General features: G+C 44.0%; 1 protein-coding gene across 1 annotated transcript; it reads left to right on the top strand.

Annotated features, from left to right (window-relative positions):
• The first annotated feature begins 738 nt into the window (after window positions 1-738).
• On the top strand, window positions 739-21580 carry VSTM5 (V-set and transmembrane domain containing 5). The gene is given in 6 exon segments (XM_074981535.1): window positions 739-795; window positions 798-869; window positions 872-1067; window positions 17650-17979; window positions 18069-18206; window positions 20367-21580. Coding segments are annotated over 6 exon segments (837 nt in total). The 3' UTR covers window positions 20411-21580.
• Window positions 21581-23179: the final 1599 nt, after the last annotated feature.

Here is a 23179-nt window from a genome sequence, read left to right as displayed (position 1 = left end):
TTTTGAAATAACTTTGCTGTGTAGACCACCCCTAAGTAACTCATGAATTACTTTATTTCTGGAGCAAGGAGAAGCAAGGGCCCAGGGGTGTTGGAGACAGAGTGAAGAGGTGTCATTCGTCTCTGTGGCGGAGCTCTTGAAGGTGTGAGGTTCTACGGTACTCTTTGATCAATCATGTGTGGAGAAACACAGAGGCTGTTGTACAGGCTTCCTCATGTAACACACATCACCCAGTGTGTTCCTGAATATCACAGTGAAACAAGCTGGTGTGCCACAAAAAAAAAGGGGGCGACAGCCTCAAGAGGGATTTGTCTTCAGAGGTTCTCTACAGGGCATCATACCAAAGTGTATCTGAATCTTGGGCCTCAATGGGGTGGCGGGGAGAGTTAGAGGCCTGTTAAGGCCCAGATATTCCATTTCTCTGCCATTATGATGTATTTCCTCCCAGACAAAGGAACTGGCACAAACTCTTCCCTGATCTAACTCCAGTGAAGTCAACAGAGTTCCACCAGGGAAAAATGTGGTCTAGTTCTAAAGTGATGGTGGGAGAAGAGTGCATAGTACAGGAGACACGCTGCTGGCTCCTCTGTGGAACAGCCAATTAGATGCTCATTTCCTGGCTGAGTTACTGCATAGCTCTGTATAGTAGTTCCCCTTCTCATTGCCGCCCTCAGCTGATTGCATCTTAAATCAATACGAGAATCACAAGGTAGGAGCCCTGGGAGAAGCCTGTCACTTATGTGCGTGCTTTGTGTGCAGCCAGCAGAACAATCCCAGGCTCCAGCAGATACAAAGAGAGCGTGAGAACTGGTTTAGTCAGAGCCTGCAACCAGCTGGACTGGGTCTGCCCTGGGAACAGTGGCAGCAGCCCAGAGACGACAAAGAGAGACCTGATAGCTCTGAGCCAGGCAGCCATCGGAGCCTGTCATGCCAGCCCTGATACCAGGTTAAATGCAGCCCCCTGGGTTTGCTTTTCTCTCTCATGAGGCCTCTGCAGGGCTGCAGGAGACAAGGCATCATACTGGGGACTGTCACCTTGTGCCTGGCTGCTGGGTGGGCTCTGCAGAGTAAGTGTCCTGGATGAATTTAATCTGCTTGCTTTTATACTCTCCTCAGCTTTCTCTCTCTTCCTCAATGTCCCTCCCTTTCCCCACCTCCTTTTATTTGTTCCCTTTGCCCTTTCTTTTCCCCTTTCCTTCTCCCCTCTTCCCCTTTCTCCATTTGAACCGTCTCTTCCAATCTTTCTGCTCTCTCGGCCCTGTGAATGGCTATAAACAATGCAATTTCTAGGTCTCTGACAGCAGGGGAGTTCCAGTGTTGTGGCATAGCCACGTTTAGCCTCTGATGGCAAGCTGTACCCATTGGGCTTGTGTACACTGCAGCTGGCCTATGCCAGCTGACGGGGTCAGGGTGCTTTGGTAAAGGGCTGTTTAATTGCAGTGTTTGTTTTCAAGCTCAGAGAGGAGGCTGGTTTAGAACGTGCTGGCAGCACTTTTCATTCAGGTTACTGGAGTTTGTTTTGTGTTGTGGGGAATCAGATCAACTTGCTTGGTCTTTGAGGTGACAATGTTAATAGTCAGAGGCATCTTGCCCCAGTTTCTGGTCCATACACCTTGCGCAGAAGTGAGAGCACATGGATATAGTAGTGACCTGGCAGCACTGGAAACAGATGTGATTCACACACACACACGCGCGCACGTGCGAAAAAAGAGAAGGTTGAAGACAGTGAGCCAAGTTCATCCCTGATGTGCTGCAGTCAGTAGAAGTAAACCAGGTATGTATGTTGACCTGGTGTTTCCTGTGTTACTTCCAAAGAGAGGGTTAATAGAAAACACCAGGCAAAGCAGAGAGGGCATTCAAGTTGGAGTCAGGAGTGTCTGCCTCTGGCATTGACTTGCTGTGCGACTCTGGGCAAGTCACTTCCCTTAGCAGTCCTTCAGTTGCATGTTTGTAAAGGTTAAACTCCATATCTCCAACTTCAGCAGGATACAACAGGTGGAATGGTGTTGCCATAAGCCCCACGGGTAATTTTACTAATGGTCAATAACATTTCATTTCAATACAAAGCTTTTTCCTGTGCAATGCCCAGATGTGTGCTCATAGCTGCCAGCTTTTCTCCAAACACACTATCTTCAGCATGCTATAAACTCAGTTTATGCACCCATGTTAAGGTCCAGTATATGTACATCTCACAGAGCTGGATATATGGTGCAATAGTTTCAATTTTGAACCTCTGCAGGTTGAATAACTTGTGATTCAGCATTTATATTCTTCAGGGGACAGAGCTCTCATCATATGAACAACGGTGGCTTCCTCTCAGTTCACTTTATTCATATTTCTGTGTGAAATGGATTTTTAATTATTTCTCGCAGCTCAGCACATATTCACACAGTCATCTTGCAGTCAGTCGCAAGAAAGCTGATTAGGGTGTGATATTTGTTTTCAAGGGTGAAGCAGTTCTATTTGGATTATGCAGGTTCAAGAGATCCAAGCTGACAGTATGCTAAAATATTTTTATGTTTACTTTTCATTTGGCCAGACTTAACTATGTATGATAGAGAAAGATTTTAAAATATTTGCAATTAATTTTCTGGCAGAAAATTCTGCTGGAAAACACATTTGATGAAAGGAATACATTTACCAGGCAATGCTAGAACGATGTTCTATGTTAGAACAACACCATGCGTTTATCAAAGCAGGTCACTTTAAAGAGCAAGTGAAAGGAATACATTTGCCATGTACCACTCCGACACAAAAAGTAGCAACAGACAGGCACAGCTTCCAGGCAAGGCAAGCAAGGTGGTTGTCTTGTCCTTGCCATCCACCCTACCCTTTGCTGTCCAATTGACTATATAGCATCTACAGACCATGGGCCCCACCCTACGATTCAGGGTACACCATCTCAGCAATCTTCTGGAGTCTGCCAAGGATGACGCAAGTGAACAGTTTACCAGTGACGCTTAGGAGGGAGATTCCACGGTAGTTGTTGCACTCGCTTCTGTCAGATCAGACAGGGGGATATGACCCATTGCCAGAGTCTAATGAGGAGATATTATTGTAGATTGTAGATATGTGAGCAGAGTTGGCAGCGAGGAAGTGAGGAAACAGATTGACAGAGCCAGACGGGTAACCAGAAGCCACCTGCTACAAGACAGGCCTCGCAAGGAAAACAAGATATCACCACTGACCATCACATACAGCCCCCAGCTAAGGCCTCTCCAGCGCATCATCAGTGATCTGCAAACCATCCTGAACAGTGATCTTTCACTCTCACAGACCCTGGGAGGCAGGCCTGTCCTCGCCTATAGACAGCCTGCCAACCTTAAACAAATCCTCACCAGCCACTACAAATCACAAACCAGTGCCTCTCGGCCTGCAACCAGCCCCTGCAACAGTCCTCGCTGCCAACTCTGCTCACATATCTACACCAGTGACAACATCACAGGACCTAACACCAACTATACCATCAGGGGCTCCTTTACCTGCACATCTACTAATATAATATATGCCATAATGTGCCAGTAATGCCCCACTGCAATTTACATTGGCCAAACTGGACAGTCTCTACGTAAAAGAATAAATGGACATAAATCAGCCATCAGGAATGGTAATGTACAGAAGCCTGTGGGGGAACACTTCAATCACCCTGGATACTCAGTAGCAGATTTAAGGGTGACAGTCCTGAAACAAAGAAATTTCAAAAATCAAATGGAGAGAAAAATCTCTGAGCTGCAATTTATTTGCAAATTTGACTCCATTAACCAAGGATTAAACAGAGACTGGGAGTGGCTTACACCTTACAAAAGCAGCTTCTCTGCCCTGGGTGTTAATAGCTCCCCATTAGACTCTGGCAATGGGTCATATCCCCCTGTCTGATCTGACTTGTTTTTATCTCTTTTGATAAGTGCTGTTGCTCCTGGGCCATTTCCACCTTGCTGAATAGACCTTGTCAGCTGTGGCCCTCCCTCTTACCTGGATCTCCCTCTTTAAATACCCCTCTGAAACCACCACCCCCCCACTCATGCATCTGACGAAGCGGGTCTTTGCCCACGAAAGCTTATGCTCCAAAATATCTGTTAGTTTACAAGGTGCCACAAGACTTCTTGTTGTTCACTTATTCTTTTTGAGTTTGCATTTACTGAAATCAAATTCATGAGCTCTCCACAAAGCTCCAAACAGTCCTAAATACAGTTAGTCTTTTCTATGGAAGTCATTGACATTCACTGGAAGGAACCTTTGTGCTGCCATAGTAGCATAAAGTGGCCCATCTGTACCTAGAATCGGGAATTTATTGTTTTCAATGGTGGTAATGTTTGCAAATGTCTATTTTTTTTTCATGTGAGCACAGCAAGAAGGGCCATAATGAGGATTGAAAGGGGAGATGCTCAAATAGCTCCCCCAGACAAGAGGTTCTAGTAACAACACAAAACTTACCATTCACTCTTCCAGTGTGTTTTGGATTAATGATTTAGGGTTTCAGTCTCAAAACATCCTTTTCCAGAACTCTTTTTTATGATTTGCCCACTGAAAGTCTGGTTTTCATATTTCAGCCAGCGCATCCAAATCCGCTTGCAAAAAGTACATGCACGGTTGCTGTGCTTACTCATAGAAGTCTGGCATTTGTACATTCAACAGGCCTATTAGACTAGCTGGGCAAGGTGTGTGCACAGCTCCCTGCTTTGATCCAGGCCTGTATACAGGAAATTCTGTGCGGGGGTGTGTGCATTGTTTGTAAATGTGGACCATCCCCCACAGCAGGCCCTGCCCTTCTTCCCCACCCCTCAGCTGCCCAGATGGCCCTGCCCCACAACCCCTCCAGCCAGCCTGGCCCTGCTCCTCTCCCCCAGCATCCCTGCTGTTGCCAGCCATACCCTGCACAATGGGGCCTCCGCTGCCCTAGTCCCCACCCAAAATTAAGCCCTGAACTGCTATGAAAGTGATGAGATGTGATTACCTGTAAACTACAACTCTGACAAATACTAGGTTACCTTTATGTCTTATTTATTGCTCGTCTCAAGTTATTGATTACACTTTATAACAGCAATTTATTGCCAATTAGATTGCAGGGCTTCTGTAATCCTTAAAACATTGCTAAGTAACTGCATGCTTAAACTCACTACAGTACTTGCTTGTTTGGCCCATACAATTAACTTATGCAGCAGGAACTCTGGCAATGGTACATAATTTTTCTGTTCAGTGCAAGGTTTTGGAATAAGTCTTCCTGACAAATATGGAACGTGTATATTTGTTTGTACTGTTTTTTGTTTTATAGCAAGAAGTAAATGGTCTAGTTTTTATAGAATTTCATTTCTGTTCCACATGCCTGATCATGCTGTTATATCATCCAATAGAATTGGCACGTCTGAAAGACATACAGTGGGAGTCTGATATTTGTAACTGGGAAAAGGCTTTGGAAATTTCAAGTGTGACCTTCAGATTTTTAGTTTCAAGAGGCCAGCAAGTATGCTGTAACATGTACATAATGTAAAGTACAGTAAACCCTCGAGATACCTGGGGGTTGTTCCTGCAACAACCCCCTCCCCCCAAACGTAACTCAAATTTTCATGCAAGTGAGGGGGGGGAGGGGGAGATGGGAACCAGGCTGCTGCTTGGTTCCCAGCTCCCTTCTGCTTGTGGATCCAGGAAACTGACCAGCCCCCTGAGGCTGGTCAGTTTCCTGGATGCTTCTCCCTGCCTTCCACTAGCAGCCTGACAGCTGTGCCCCTGGGAGAGGCAGGGGGAGGCTTTTAGCTTGACTAGCTGCATGCAGCTGCGTGCAGCTAGGTGAGCTAAAAACCTTCCCTCTGCCTTCCCCTAGAGGCATGGCTGTCAGGTTGAGAGCCATGTGGCTGGGAGAAGTCAGGGAGAAGGGGCTGCAGAGCAGCATCAAGTTGTGCCTAACTCACGTTAAAGCGAGTTACATGCGACTTGCAGCCGTGTATTATGAGGGTTTACTGTACTGACTTTCCATGGGGTGGGGAGGGCTAATGTTGCCTGCATGAGTGCCATGTATTGGGCTAATATCCCTTTAAATATTTTGTGAGCACTCTTCTGGCCCTCATTGTCTTCTGCCTGTGAGAAGACATAGCAGACCCAGACAGCTGTGTGTATATGTAGCTAGGCCTTTGATATATTTAGATAATACAGTTACTTGGACCCCTTGTGCCCATGGTTCCTCCATGTTATGTTTGTTGGTAAGGAGCAAGAGACATAACAGAGCAGATAAGGTACTTTCCACTGTGATAAATCGGTGACTTCTGTTAAGCTCAGTTGGCCAAACTCTGTGTTTGGGAGGTGATGAAACAGAGTTTTAGTTCAAGGTGAGTGGGAAATTGTGTCTGTTTAAAGAGTTTGTCCTTGGAATCTCCTGGGTTTTATTACTCTTGTGCAGCACCTCTAGCTAAGGAAAGGTGTGCTATAAATGCAGACGGGTGATAGATGCTGTTTGGACTTTGCAGTTTCAGCCAAAGAATATTTTATTCTTCACTTGATTCAAACTTTATTAATAAAGAGACATCCATCCAATGCTCTGGACAAATGTGCAATGCTTAAAAATGACACAATAAAAATAGACTTGATGAAGCGAAAAGTAAGTCTTGAGCCAAGCAGGGACTTGAATGTGGTCTGCCACGTCACAAGTGAGTGCTTCACCCCTAGGCCATTTGGGAAGGGTAGAAGAGGGATTGATGTCACGCTCTCCCCAGTGCAGAACACGATTATTTTTTACATCTCATGGGCTCGGAAAACTGTTTCCCTCAGCGTCTCTTTGTAAGTTATCATTGGCTGTACTAACGGCGTCATAGCTACATTCTGACAGCACCCTCATGAAGTGCCATTGCGCTGAGTACGCTGACACCAATGTTACAATAACACTACGGAACAACGTTAGGACAATAATTACAGTGCTCTGTGGAATGCTATTAAGAGAGCGGCAGAGCTGTTTGGCACAAGACAAGCTGTTTGGCATCCGTCAGTCTTTGGCAGGGACATCTGCTGCTTGCTATAACCCTGTCCAGCTCTGTTTTAGGATTGCCATAAGATTTTTTTTGTATCTCAACCATCAGCTGGCTTCCTTACTAGTGTCCTAATATTACTTTTAAATATAGACACAGGTTAGCTCTGTGAGAAGGAGCATGGCCTCGTGGTTATGGCACCAGCCTGAGGCATGGGAGACTCTGCTACAACTCTCTGCTCTATCGCCAGCTTCCTAGCTGAGTCATTTAGTTTCTCAGCTCCCCCCACATGTACAAGAGGGATATTAGCACTGCCCTTCCTCACAGAGTTGCTATGAGGATAAATGCACTACAGCTCATGAAATGCTCAGATTCCTTAGTAATGAGGCCTACCGAGAGCTGACTCTAGGGCTGACCAGGAGGGCTACAAAGGGCTGCATCCCCAAGACTGGCTCTCCCTTAGGAAACGTCCCACTGTGTGAAAAAGTTTCAGAGCCACGGCTCTGCAGGATCGTCTATTTTACAAGTGTTGCAAATGCACATATTAAATTCACAACATGGGAACCCGGGGTCAAAGCTCAACTTTGCTCCAGAATATGTAACAGCCACACCCTGCTCTGGCTTTTGTATTCCTCTGTTGATGATTTCAGTTTTATTACAGCTTGAGGCAAGAGACTGATTTGCAATGCCTCTTGAGAAGTATGTTATTATGGCAGGATATTCCTATGGAAACGTTTTGCTTCTGCAAGAATTTTAAACTAAGCCAACATTAAACAGAGTTCATCTATTTGCATAAATAAAGCATACTGCTGTAGGACTTCAACTGCAAACATTTCTTCTTGTTAATTATTACTGGCAGGTCCAGGTTAAAGGATTTTGGAGCCTATGCACTATGGAAATTGCCTTTACACAGCAGTTGCCTCTCTAGGCAAAACATCAGTGTGCTACCCATCCCCATCTGCTCCCTAGAACGGAGGCACTCAGTGGAGGCGGTGCGCCCTGCTAGGGGCAGGATCTGCCTTTCTGGTGGAGCAGAGCAAGCCTGCCCATAGTTTGGTGCCTATGGCAGAAGTGAACGGGGCCAGCACTAGGTCACAGCATCACTCTCAGGTTTGGCTTGACCACTGTTGCTGTCGTGACAGGCAGCAGGGCCAAATACTCATGAGGAGTGTTGCCATAGCTATCACATAGGAGATGAAGTACTTACAGAAGACCAGATTTCACAGGGGAGACCATATTTCATGGTCCATGGTGCATTTTTCATGACCATGGTAGGGCCCTAACTATGATTAGCTCAGCCGGTCTGACTTTAGTTTAGCACCTGCAATACTGTCCTCTCAAAGGCAATGGCAGGATTAGAGGGACCAGCCAGCTTTCCTAAAGCAAAATATAATTTATTCAGAACAAAAGCATTCCTGAGAAAACATACTTTTAAAACAATGAACCTTGCTTTTGCAGACATACTACGCAGGCACCCATCTTCCAAATAGTGATTCCGAAAGGATTAGCGTAATTCAGGGTCTGCCTGTCAGGTCCATTCTTGGCTTAAGGGTGAGCTTTCTATGGACACTGGTTATGAGCAGGATTTGCTTTAATTACTCCCCTGAAATTCCTACATTGAGCCAGGGATACAATCACTAGCCTGCCCATAACAGTACATGTAACAGTTACAAAGGTGATACACTAATTTCTGAAAATGACGTGTCCATAGCATTCGTCAGAGGGAGTTCTGCTATTGATTTGTATAGGACCTTTTCCAACTCATAACGATTCTAATCTCAGCCACTGCTCTCTGCTCTATTCTCTAAAGAAAGATGAGGCTTTCAGGATGAGACAAACGAGAGGCACATGGTAGATAAAATGTGAAAGCGGAAGTCCACATATGTGGAACATACAGGTTAAACACTGACAGGCTACATCTACACATGCCCCTTCCTTTTGGAAGGGGCATGTAAATGAAGTTGGTTGAAAATGCTAATGAGGCACTGGTATGAATATTCAGCACCTTGTTTGCATAATAGTGGCCTCCTGGAGTGTCAAAAGTGCTGCTTTTGATTTGGGAAGAAGGGTGCTTTCGAAATCGGGGTTTTCTTACAAAGGAACCCTGTCTACACAGCTAATTTGCAATCCCAAAGCAGCAGCACTTTCAATGCTCCAGGTGGCCATCATTATACAAATGAGGCACTGAATACTCATATGAGTGCCTCATCAGCATTTTTCACCTGCTTTATTTACATACCCCTTCCAAAAGGGACAGGCATTTGCCAGAAGAATGTGTGTGAACACCCTACTAACTGGCAGATGTTTGCCATGCCTACCAAAATAAAACAGCTTTTTATGTTATAGCATTTGTTACATAGGTGTATAGCCACACATAATTCTTCCAGTTATAAGTAAGAACTATTAAAGCTGGCAAAGAGCCAACACAGTACATAATCAACTTGACTCCCCACTGCTGATCCAGGAAAAGCAAGAGCTTGTCATTCAGGCCTTTTTTACATTACAAAGTTAGGTCAATATAAGCAACCTTGCATTGACATAGTTGTTTGTGGGTCTACACTTAATTTGGCTCCTAACAATGTAAGTACCCATTAAAGCAACGCAGTAACACAACCTCCCTGAGTGGCAATGCACCAGGATGCACCAGGAATGATGAACTGAGGTCCATGCAGAGGAAATTTAGACATTGTATTACTTATATCGACTGTAGCATTCCTCCACCAGGTATCCCACAATGCCTGTCCCTGACCACTTTGATCATAACTGTGAACGCCATTGCCCAGGGATTATGGCGACTGGAAGGACTCTCTCCTTTATAAATCACTGCAAATTTTTGAAATGCCTTTTCCTGATGGTCCAGCTTGGCAAGCACTGTTAACAGCTGTTCTTTTTTGTGTGCAACTGCCCAGTTGACCATGTTGGCCACGTTCTCTAGTTGTGCTTCAACTTGGAGTAGGAAGGAGATATTGGACGTGTTGGGAGAAGAGGCTCTGCAAGCACAGTTATGGTGATTTATGAGGGATACAGGAGAAGGGGTACAACAGGGGCCAGTAGCAGAGGAATTGCATTAGGTCTATCAGGAGACCAGTAAGGACAACAGTCAAGCCACAAACCTGCTGCTTTTACAAAAAGCTGCATACCATACATAGATGGGAATGTCATTACAACCCCACAGACTTCCCATGGACATCTCCAAGGAAACTGAGCCATCAGCTGCTGGTGTGAACAGCCATAAGGAGGAGGAAGTGGAAGAGGATGGGGGGCATGCTGCAAGCCAGGACCTGTCTGACACATAACCACAGTCCAGTTAGTCCTGGCAGTTAAGCACGGGTGAGAGCAATACAGGGGAAGGAGTCTTATGTAAATGGAGACATTTACTTTCAATTACTGTGATGATGTCCCCAACTTAACAGGACATAACCTTTGACTTTTCTTTAATTTACTCATACTAGAAAAGGCTGTAAGTACAACTAAGGCTGTGTTTAAACTGTGGGGAACTTTTGGCAAGAGATATGCAAATTGCACTCTGCAATTTGCTTATCTTTTGCTGACAGACTTATTGGGAGATGCTTTCCTGACATTTGACCCAGCCACATGGGTGCCAAATAGCAGGAAAGCCCCTCTGCTGAGACTCTCTTATGCCTCATGGCATGAGGTATACAGGGACGTCTTAGCAGACTGCTTCTGCTTTTCCGAGAGTGATCTCAGAAAAGTGGAAGTGTTGTTTGGATGTGGTAGATTTCTGTCGGGCGACTTCTGGTCTCCCAACAGAAGCCTGCAGTCTACACATAGCCAAAGAGAGGTAGTGTTGTCATCTGCTTTTCATTCTCTTATGGAGTTAGGCTGTGCAGAACAGTTTATTTATGTACACAGGGATCTCCTGTGAATCTTCCTAAGAGCTCTCAGTGAAACTTCCATGGAGGTACCCAGCAATCCTCTCTGGAACGTTTCTCAGTGGCATCTTACTCCCCTTTGCTTCACAGATATTATGGAGGACAGAGCAGGCAACTATGGACATAGGAATACTTTTTCACCGAGATGCAATCTTGGGAGTAAACCACATTCCTTCGATCTTCCAAAAGTCATTCATTCCACACCTGATGAATCAGTAGTTGAAATGCTCTCTGGTGCGGTCAAGATATATAAGTCCCCCCGGATGGTTACTGGCATTCAGCACCACCAGTGCTAATCTGCCACTTGGGAAAGATAGTCCCTGCTTGAAGCCTTCCAAATAGTTCTGTTTTTTTAAAGATGCAAACATCATGCAGCTCCTGCCTTGACTGGCCCAGCGCACGCTGCTCTCTGGCTGCTTCTGGCTAGTGCGAGGCAGCCCTGCCCCCCTCCACCAGAGAAACATGGTGCAAGCTGGAGCCACCTTGCTGTGCTTTCCCCACTGCAGGAAGTGTGTGTGTGTGTGGTGGGGGCAGGGATGGCACAGACTCCTGCTGCTGGCACTGGCCTTCTGGCCTCTCTAGTTCCCCTGCCAGCTACTAGCCAGCTTGTCAGGGGTTCATGCCGTCCTCCCACCTGCACTCACCAGCCGTGGCAGGGAAAGTGCAGCTGGGCGGCTCCAGCTCATGCTGGTCTCTGGTTGCATTACTCCAGGGTCGGGGGAGATTGCCCCCGCACTCCCTAGAAGCGATACAGTGAGAAAACAACGTGCACTGGGGCCAAGCAGCCTTGCTGTAATTTCCTGCAGCTGCCAGTGAGTGTGTGTGAAAGGGAGGCATGGAACCCTGTTGCTGGCTCTCCAGCCCCACTAATCCCTCAGCTGGCTGCTGGCTGGCCCCACCTGGCATGGAGGTTGATACATGTGACCCCCCACTCCCCACACATTGCCTCCGGGTGGCAGTTTGTACACTAGAATACCGAACCCTGTTGCTCTGACAAAGTGCTCCTGGGGAGCACATACAGCACCACCACAAGGAATTAAATATGCATGCACACAAGCAATATACTAACTGCAGCAGCTTTAGACTGATGTCTAACCTAGAACCTTTGGCTGAGGCAAGTTACATGGCCTCAGTCTTTTTCAATCACATGGATTAGAGACTGGCAGTATTTTAAAGAAGTCTTACTGAAGGCACAGGAACAAACCATCCCGCTGCATAGTAAGAAATGCAAACATGGGAGGAAACCAGCTTGTCTTAATAGGGAAATCCTGTGTCCGCTTAAACTCAAAAAGGATGCATACAAGAAATGGAAACGTGGACAGTTGACTAAGGAGGAGTATAAACATACAGCTGGAGAATGCTGGGGAGTAATCAGGAAAGTGAAAGCACAATTGGAACTGCAGCTGGCAAGGGATGTGAAGAGTAAAAAGAAGGGTTTCTACAGGCATGTTAACAATAAATGGGTTATCAGAGAAGGTGTGGGGCCATTACTGGATGAGAGAAGTAACCAAGTGACAGATGAGATAGGAAAAGATGAAGTACTCAATGCTTTTTTTGCATCAGTCTTCACGGACAAAGTCAACTCCCACATGACGGTCCAAGACAATGCAGTGTGGGAAGGTGGAGGGCAGCCATCTGTGGGGAAGGAACAAGTTCTGAGCTATCTAGAAAAACTAGATGTACACAAAGCCATGGGTCTGGATTTAATGCACCCAAGGGTACTGAGGGAATTGGCAGATGTCATTGCTGAACCTTTGGCCATTATCTTTGAAGACTCTTGGAGAGTGGGGGACATACCGGATGACTGGAAGAAGGCAAACGTAGTGCCCATCTTTAAAAAAGGAAAGAAGGACAATCCAGGGAACTATAGACCGGTCAGCCTTACATCAATCTCTGGGAAAATAATGGAGGGAATCCTCAAGGAATCCATTCTGGAGCACTTGGAAGAGGGGGAAGTGATCAAAAGTAGCCAACATGGATTCACCAGGGGCAAGTCCTGCCTGACCAATCTGATTAGCTTCTATTACGAGGTGACAGGCTGTGTGGACACAGAGAAGTCAATGGATGTGATATACCTTGACTTCAGCAAAGCTTTTGATATGGTCTCCCACAACATTCTTGCCCATAAGTTAAGGAACTATGGATTGGATCCTTGGACTTTAAGATGGATAGAAAGCTGTCTTGACAGTCAGGCCCAACAGGTAGTGGTCAATGACTCAATATCAGGATGGCAGCTGGTTTCAATCAGAATGCCGCAAGGCTTGGTTCTGGGGTCGGTGTTGTTCAACATCTTTATTAATGATCTGGATGAGGGACTGGATTGCACCCTCAGCAAGTTTGCAGATTACACAAAACTAGGGAGAGAGTTAGATACATTGGAGGGTAGAGAGAAAATCCAGAGTGACCTGCATAAATTGGAGGACTGGGCCAAAAGAAATCTGATGCGGTTCAACAAGGAGAAGTGTAGAGTCCTGCACCTGGGGCGGAAGAATCCCAAGCATTGTTATAGGCTGGGGACTGACTGGCTCAGCAGCAATACAATGGAAAGGGACCTAGGTGTTATGGTGGATGAAAGGCTGGATATGAGTAAACAGTGTGTCCTTGTAGCCAAGAAGGCTAACGGCATACTAAGGTGCATTAGGAGGAACATTTTGAGCAGATCTAGAGAAGTAGTTGTTCCCCTCTATTCAGCACTGGTGGGGCCACATCTTGAATATTGTATCCAGTTTTGGGCCCCCCCACTATAAAAAGGATGTGGATTTGCTGGAGCAGGTTCAGCAGAGGGCAACAAAATGATTAAGAGGCTGGAGCACAAGACTTATGAGGAGAGGCTGAGGGATTTGTGCTTGTTTACTTTACAGAAGAGAAGACTTAGGGGTGATTTAATAGCAGCCTTCAACTTCCTGAAGGGGAACTCTAAAGAGGAGGGTGAGAAACTGTTCTCAGTGGTGTCAGATGGCAGAACAAGGAGTAATGGTCCGAAGTTAAAGAGGGAGAAGTGTAGGTTAGATATTAGGAAAAACTAATTCACCAGGAGGGTGGTGAAGCGTTGGATTGCATTGCTTAGAGGGGTGGTGGATTCTCCATCCCTTGAGGTTTTTAAGTCCCGGCTTGACAAGGTCCTGGCTGGGATGACTTAGTGGGGGTTGATCCTGCTTGAAGCAGGGGGCTGGACTAGATGACGACCTGAGGTCCCTTCCAGCCCTAGGATTCTATGAGACTGAAGTACTGGAAAAAGCAGCCTGAGATTACCAAGCAGATAAGGGCTGCGCAACCAGACTCTTATCTATCTCTGTATTAGACAAAGAAGTCAACCGCAGATAGGCAATTTTAGCTATGCCAATTGCAGAGCTAAAATCAATGTATTTACTCTTGGCTAACTAGTATGCCTTAACAAGGGAAGGCTGTCGGGAGAGTTTCTCCCTTTGACTTTCCTTACCCCTCGCCTCTTGTGAGGAGCACAGGGATTGACTCCTTTGACCCCTAAGAGCTTGATTTCACATATGCACAAAATCAAACCCCAGAAGATTGACTCTGAACAGGTTGATCTTCCACAGTAGCGTAGATTAAGCCTTTACTAGCTCCAAGCTCTACATTTGTTTTAAATTCCACAGATAAACTCTTATTGCCTGAGGCCTTTAGGTGGAAAATTGCAAAATGGCTGGTTACAGCAGTTTCAGATCATATTTATTTTTTTATGGACACAGAAAATAGACTTGGACCAGATGATCTGGTAGCTGACCTGGACCCATCCTTGGCCAGTGCAGGATAGTTCCCTAGAGTAATACAGTTACTCAAACACTGTCCCATCTTGTTTTAAATGTCCTTACTCATGAGGTTTCCACTACATTCTTAGGAAGATTATTTCACAGCAGGACAGATCTCTCCATCAGGGTGCTTAACCTAAAATTTGCCATTATTTAAGCCTGTTAGTGCCGCGTTCTCCAATACGCTCCCCATTCAGGATTGTGGTGAACATGTGGTGTCCCTCCAGCCACTTCATGCCTGCACCCCCACCATGTGGCACAGGAATGGAGGCAGCTCCTCTGGTCCTGGTGGGCTCCAGCCCTGGGGGGCTCACATGGCAGGGGGTGGTGGTGCAGCACTTTGGGAGGGTAACAGGGCGGTGCGGCACCTGGTGGCAAGGCTGCGGCGATCCAAGATATTTGATACCCTTTGTTGTTATGGCACATTACTATTACATATTTCATGTGCTATCCAGTATCAGCCCAAAGGCAGTTTCAGGCAGTGCTGTCTTCAGGTTTCTCCCTTCAGTTGAACCTGTCTGGCCTTTGAGTTTTTCCCCCCCTTTCCTGTCCCCAATCTCTCAGCCTCCTCCACCCTTCCTGCCACCACCCCAGCCAGATCCCATAACTAAAGCCACAACTCCCTTAGGCTATGTCTACACCACAAAAATAACTTCAATGTTGCTTACTTCAGAGTGCAACTTCGAAGCTGTGCATCTAAATACACCCTACTTCGAAGTAGGGCACTACTCCACTCCCGGGGATGGACTAAGGACTTCAAAGTTGGGCTTCCTACTTCAAAGGTAAGTAGGGGGCCCAACTTTGAAGTCCTTACTCCATCCCCAGGAATGGAGTAGTGCCCTACTTTGAAGTAGGGTGTATGTAGATGCTCAACTTTGAAGTTAGCTTTGAAGTAAAGGAAAATGTGTGTAGACTCTCTGCTGGCTACTTTGAAGTAGTGCCTAACTTCAAACTTTGAAGTTAGTTCCTAGTAATAGACACACCCATAGTCAAGTGATAAGTGAATTATGATCTGAACTGGGACTCGTATGGTGCAACCTGCAAACAATGGGGAAGTCCACAGGTGGTTTTCTTTAACAGAAGAATTTTCTCTGTTACTGAGGATGGATTCTAAGTGCAGTTGTAATGACAGGTGGTCAGTACTTTTTCTATTATGAAATTGGTCTCACAGAACAATGTATTAGGTGATAAGCTTTTGTGGGGCAGACCCACTTCTTCAGATCAGGAAACAGACTGAAGAAGGAGGTCTGCCCCACGAAAGCTCATCACCTAATAAATTAATTTGTTACTCTGAAGTGTTTCAGGACTGCTTCTTTGTTTTGTGAAGATACAGACTAACACAGCCACTCTGTGACTATTCAAATTGGTCTGCTAAATCTCTTAACTCATTTAAAAATTGTAGCAGTGTAGCACATGAGCAGATATAGCACTTTTCCAAACTCCAGAAAGATACAATTAGTTCAAAAGGGAGGGTTAGAACGTGTTTATAGATTTTCTTCTGGCAATTGGGATAAAGACAGGACAAACTGAAATTCACCTGCAATAGCTTCTTTTCAAATTAATTAGTTGGATGAGCATCTGATTTTAAGAGGCAGCTGCATCTCCATGTAACAGCACTCATCCTTTCATGCACAAGCAATCTGAGGGAAAATTAAAGTTTTTTGCTTGCATAATTGTTTTGTTAGTCCTCAGGAGAAACCGAGCCATCTAGCTCCTACACATGGAAAAACATACAGACTCACGATTCCCAAACTGTGGTCAGCAAAGAACTTACTGATGTTGCAAGGAAAACTGGCTGGTCACATGGTACTGCCTACTGATGCCGACTTTCTCATTTCTCATGGGGGTGTGTGCGCCCAGCCCCCCTGACTCCACCCAGTCAGCCCTGCCCCACCACTTCTCACTCCCACCCTGCCCCCATCCAACCTCTATCCACCCTCTTCCTCCTGCATGCTCAGCCCTTGCTTTGCTCCCGCCCCACCGTCACTTCCTTCCTGCCACTGAACAGTTGATCCATAGTGGGTGGGTGGCTCTGAGAGATAGGAGGAGGAGCTGATCCACGGAGCTGCTGGTGGGGTCCCATGGGTGCTGTAGCCCCAGAGCAACCATGGACTCAGCACGCATGATGCTGCCTCATCTTCTTCATTTCCAGCTGCTAACGACTACTAATAGAAGGGTAAGATACATGAAATATGTTGGTAATACTTTCTTGTGTCAGCATTTACTGTAGTTGCCATTGGGAAGTAATTTGATCATGATTGATAGGTGAAAAGCCACTGTAATCACAGATAGAGAGGTGATACATGACAATTTCTGTAGTAAGGTTCAGTATACATGCTGAGGATCCAGAGAACTCCAGTGATAGCTGATTCTGTGTTTATAGAGAGGAAGGGTGGCTCAAGGTTATTGTGCTAAACTTGGGACACTCAGGTCCAATTTTTCTCTACTACAGAATTCCTTTGTGAACTTGGATATATCATTTAGTCTTTCAGTGCTCTGTCTGTAAAGTGTAATAGTTACACTTCCCTAGCTCTCTAACTTACAGAGGTGTTGTGAAGATAAAAACACAAAAAATTGTTAGCCATTCAAATACTACGATGGGGCCACAGAAGCACTTAAGATTGATAAACAGAAAACAAACCAGGAAGCAAAAATAACTATTTAAATACATGACCAGCGTAATCTTACAATTTAAATATATTTAAAACCAAGATTCCTAAATGCAAACGGCAAATATAGCCTGCCACCTTGAGGCACCTTAGATGGGTCCAGTTTTCAGAGGATGAGAGTATCCACACTTAGGGCCCACAAAGTCGTTCTCAGTCAAGCACCCGCAGAATGAGGTACACAAAAATCACTTGTCACTTAGGAAAATCTGTACCTTAAAGAACGACTACTAAGCTATTATTTAAGCCTGGCATTAGTTTAACATTAGTTCTATTCCTTTCCATTAGCCATTGTCATGCTAATCACAGCAAGTCAGGCTTGAGGTAGTACTGCATCAGCACTTACTGCCAATCCTCATTTGTTTTGCAGCCCTAGGAGGAATATCTTTACTGGTCCCACAACCCAACATAAATGCTACCGTGGCGCAAAATATTCTCCTCTCCGTTGAGTATTCTTGTAAAAGCAGAGCCACCATTGAGTGGAAGCATGTGTCAAGTTGGGGCACAAACAAAATTGTGGAATGGAAATCCGGAAGTTATACTAACATATCTAAAAGTTACAAGGAGCGAGTGAAAACTTATGAAAATGGCTCTATACAGCTTCTGAATGTAGGTGTGAGAGATGCTGGCTATTATGTCGTCACCATAACAGAAGAGTTGGGAAACAACATCTATGGCACCATCGTATTAAGTGTTTATGGTAGGAACTAGTCAGTAGTTGTTTTATTTTACCATTGAAACGTGTATGCGCTCATGGCTAACTTCATCATGTTGTTCTTCCCCTCTCAGAGATTATCTATGAAGATTTACATTTTGTAGCTGTCTTCTTGGCATTTCTCACTGCTGTGTCGGCAGTTTTAGTGTGCTTCATGTGGTTTTGTAATAAATCTGTACATCTATTCCAGAATAAGAGACACAAGCTTAAAGGTAACTTTTTGTGTATGGACACTTGTGTAATGAAGCTTCCGTGCCTAAATTCTGAACATTTGTTCCTTTGTGATTTGGTCCTGGGATACACTGAGCATCAATATCTCTAACTTTGAGAATTACTGATCCATAAGGCCCCTGGTGTCCAACCAGTTCTGAAGCAATAGCCATCATAGTGGCTACTGCTATAGCAAACTAACCACATTATTCTGAAAATATATTTATGGTTCAAGCCAACTAGCTGCACTCAACTGGGCAAGTAGCCACATGTGACTAGCATGTTGGACACCATAGCTCAAGACCAAGCCTTGAAGATAGATCAATGAAAGATGTTAACTATTGTTAAAAGTCCTACTTACAGACTAAAGAAAGCACAAGGAAATGTATTGTAGGGAATAACTGTGAGTTGGTGGTGAGAGATCAGGTAACCTCCTGGCTACACTGGTTGGATAACAAGCCAAGATGATACACTAGGCTAGAGGCTTATGTTACAGAGAATATGCTTATTTCCTTCCTACCCAACCCTTCACTAGTTTTAGCTCTCAGCTAATAGGTGTATCTACAGATCTCACAGAATTAGAAGGGACCTTCAGAGATCAAGTCCAACCTCCTACCCTCACAACAGGACCTATTTGCCCTAAATGGCCCCTTCAAGGGGTGAACTCACAAACCTGTGTGTAGCAGGCCAATGCTCAAACCACTGAGCTAACCCTCCTTCTTAATGTACACCTTCATCCTGTTGGTAAAAAGTCTATTTTCTGCCTGTTCAGCAAAATTTAAACCTTTTTACTGTATCCAAGCAGAAAAAATAAACATTTTACCAGAGCAGTTAAGAGTTTATCTCTGACCCTGTATGGTTCCAATCGTTTTTTGAAAACTCTGCCAGAGTCAGTGAATTGCTGAAGGGATGGATTTGGGGTCCAGTAAGTGTTTTCCATCTCTTACTTTTATGCCCATGAGTCCCTAATTCATACATACATGGCATAATATTCCTGGCTTCTGTTACACATGAAAATGCTTTTATAGTGTGCACTGGCTATACATTATCTTGCTTTCCCAAGGATGACCATTTACTTAGCTTCTTAGTGGGGGGTCATTTTGTACAAAATACACCCCTGTGGGTGCAGATGCAGACAATAGGATATTTGACTCAACAAAACAGAGTCTTGTATCAGATCCAGTCAACGATCCATCAGCTTCAGTACCTGCCTCCCACCCTGGGGGCATGATCTAAAGACAGCTAGCTCAGTGCTGAGAATTTCCCCCATCTTCCATCAAAGGATTTGCAACCTACCACTATTTTTGCTAACAAAACAAAGCAACAGAAATGTAGCACTTTAACAAAAGGAGTCATCATTTTGTTAGTCTTTAAAATGCTACGTTCTGGAGTTTTGTTTTGTTGGAGTATAGACTAATACGGCTACTTCTCTGTTACTATTTTTGCTGAGAGTCCTGAATTCAGGAGTTTGCTCAGTGAAGGTTTCCACCTCTGAAACACAACAGTGCTGCTGCTTCACCAGCTCCAGGGTTTTGTAAATTCAGAGTAAAGGGCAACCCCTTCTGTCTGGCCAACTTGGGGATCGCTGCTAGTGTACAGTCATTCACAGATTATGGTATCTTACAGGTATTCTCTTTGAAGTAACCAGTATCACTTACGTTTTTAAAGATAGTCAAGTATCAGAGGGGCAGCCGTGTTAGTCTGGATCTGTAACAGCAACGAAGGGTCCTGTGGCACCTTATAGACTAACAGAAAAGTTTTGAGCATGAGTTTTCGTGAGCACAGACTCACTTCATCAGATGCTGGTCTTGGAAATCTCTGGCTTATTTATACCTGGCCCTGCAGATTTCCAAGACCAGCATCTGACGAAGTGAGTCTGTGCTCACGAAAGCTCATGCTCAAAACTTTTCTGCTAGTCTATAAGGTGCCACAGGACCCTTCGTTGTTTTTGAAGACGTGGCTAAGTAAAATATTTTAAATACTTTTTCTAAATTAAAAAAAAAATTATTTACAAACCCAGAGCAATCACATCTGAGCAAGTTTATATTAAATGTCAAAAGGCTCAGAGGGGCTCTAATACTAACATTAGGTGAATTACTAATTTTGGAATGTCTGTCTTTTAATTGATCTTCAGACCAGTAACTTTATCTTTTTATTTGCAGCAAGAACAGGAGAAGAGATCGAATTGCAAACCATTGAGTGTTAGCGAAAAACTACTTAATACCAAAATAACTTTTCTACCTCAAAAGATGGAAATGGTAAAGAAAAGGGAGGAAATCCAGAAAAGGTTAAAAAAAGGTTTTTATACAATTTTTTAAAAAACGTGACTGATATAGAAGCTTCCTGACTTGAACATAAGACAAACATCAAATGAAGATGGAACAGAACTGTCTGTGTGAAGCCTTTTGGAAGTATGAAGATTTCAATTCTACCATTTACACTGGACAAAGTCAAAGAGAACAGAATACTTACTTTGTTGAGTATGGGGAGTATTTATGAGCTACGTAATAAGATTTTAGCTTGTATCTCTGTCTCTCTCTCAAAAAAGAAGCAAACCAGTCACCTTATTTTGGTTATAGAATACAGTTTTGTTAATGAGTATCCCATCTAGCTGCAAGTTTCCCATAAAAAACAGACAGCAGGCTAGACCTCAGCATTCTTTAACATGCAGCAATTACACATTACTGTATCAAATTATTATTTTTTAAACATTAAAAGGACAGTATACCGTAATACTGCATGTTATGCTGCTATCTTCAGGCAAAAAGAATTTGCTGAAGCTTCTGAAGACTGTTATAATTCATCATGAAAGTGAATGACCATGAGGTTGAAATTATCACTCAGTATCTTAATGATTGTTTACGTTGTTCCATTATATTAATGCACACTTAACATGATTACCACAAGTTGTTAAAAAACCGAACAATGCAAAGGTACAAAAAGTGACACCATCAATTAGGACAGTCAGAAAATGTAAAGCTTCTGGTGGGGTTGAAAAGTGACTTGGAGCTTAATCCTGAGATACACAGAGCACTACGGCTTCCACAAACTGAGGCCAAGAAGAGACTGAGTATATATCTTCCATAGGAGCACAGCTTACAACAGAGTTTGTTTTGAGAATTTACGTGTTAAATGACAGCAAAGCCTTCCTCACTTTTATTTTTGTTAGCAAATTTTAAAAGACTAATGAATACTGGTCTGTATCTATCTGTGTGCCGCGCTTAAGGTTATTATTGGTCTTCTGAACGGAATCATGTGGGCTTTTTGAAACAGAACACACCACAATTTGTTGACTTAACTAAGTTTAAAAGCATTAAGCTCTAAATTATCTTGTTTTTGTAAGAAGAGAATATTGTATTATGAAATAAACTTTGAAAATGAGACACATTCGATCTGTCTGTATCTGGAGTAACATCTATAATCTTAAATACTTATAGGATCCTTATTATCAAAGTAATTAAGCACTGCATCCTCGTAAATGTATTTATTTCCACAACACTTCTCTGAGGTTGGGAAGTGCTACTAATGCCATTTAATGGATTGAAATCTATGAAAATCCCTTCTAGGATTTTCAAAGTGCCTTTGGGCTTCTTAGAACACCTAGGAGGGTTTTGGTAGAACAGAGACTTGAACTTTCAAATGGTGGGCACTAGTTCTAACCCCTTGACAATCCTCTCTGTTGTGTTAGATTTTACCTTAATAACACACCCAAGGAGAGTGAGTGTGGCCTGCAGAAATGGTTCCTGAACTATGTGAAAGAATGCATTAAAAACAATGTAACCTGTAAAATGATTTGGACAGAAAAAAAATTAACATTACGCAGTCCTACCACTTAGTACTCTAAGAAACTTGTTATACAATTTCTGACCTTAACAGTTGTTCTAATCATCTTTTCTCACAAGCTAGGCAGCCTTCTAGCTTGGACACAATCCTTCTCCCATTTTAGTTCTAGAGATTTCCAGCAGCCATCTGGGTGGCTAGCCAGGGGTGTCTTAGTGTCAGGTAACTGCCAACCCTCTATTTGATTTTCTGCCTATAAATAGATTTGGCCCCACATGGAAGCCTGTGTGTTTGGTTTCAACCCCTTCCCTTCCCGTGGAGAAGTACCACATCCAAAACGTATTCCAGATGCAGGTGACCTGACCACATGTCTTGGCAGGATCAACCACAGTCCAAGTTTACAGGAAAAACAAGACTATTCACAGATCATTGTCAAGAATACTGGGCCATAAAGTTCCTGGAACGGTAATAATGGCCTTGATTAGCAGATCTAGATATATAACCAGACATATACTTCATATTTCTTAAATGCAGGGCCTATATTTAGAAAATCGTTGTCCAGAACCTGTTTGACCAGTTGACTGAGATTCACAGTAATCCTTGAATGGGATCTGCTAAGTTGGCTTGTCCATTTCTCCAGACCGCAGACAAGCTGTAGCAGAGTACGCATGCAGGACACATTGTGAATGCCTATTACTAGTCATATAAAATCTGCCAACAGGCATTAAAAGAACATTAATAGTACCTGTTTTTAATGCAGATAAATTTCCACATACACATGCCTACACTTACAGAGTGAACAAATTTCTTCACTCTTAAAACAACAGATGAAATTATATCCAGAAGCCACATGAATGTAGGGTCCCCTGGAGCCACTCCAATTTAAGAGCACACATCAGACTCACTCCATAAGGATGACCTAATTGTGAATCTTAAGAGGCTTTAATAATTCAGTATGGTCTCCACTGTCTTTGACATGGCCTAGTTCCATCTAAAAAAAATCCACTAACAGTCAGAATGGCAAGCCATTGAATACACTATGAATACTAGGACTGCTCCCCCAAATACTCAGTGGTAACCTAACATATACCCTTGCTAAATCCCAAACTTACCACTTCACAGAAGAGCTTACAGGTGATCTTCCGACGAAAACTGCAAAGTCACACATGAACACAGGTTCTCCCGTACTGGAATG

This window comes from Carettochelys insculpta, chromosome 1 (genome assembly GCF_033958435.1).
Source record: "Carettochelys insculpta isolate YL-2023 chromosome 1, ASM3395843v1, whole genome shotgun sequence".
NCBI lineage: Eukaryota > Metazoa > Chordata > Testudines > Carettochelyidae > Carettochelys > Carettochelys insculpta.
Note: the sequence above shows the minus strand (reverse complement) of the source record. Positions and strands in the feature narration are given on the sequence as shown.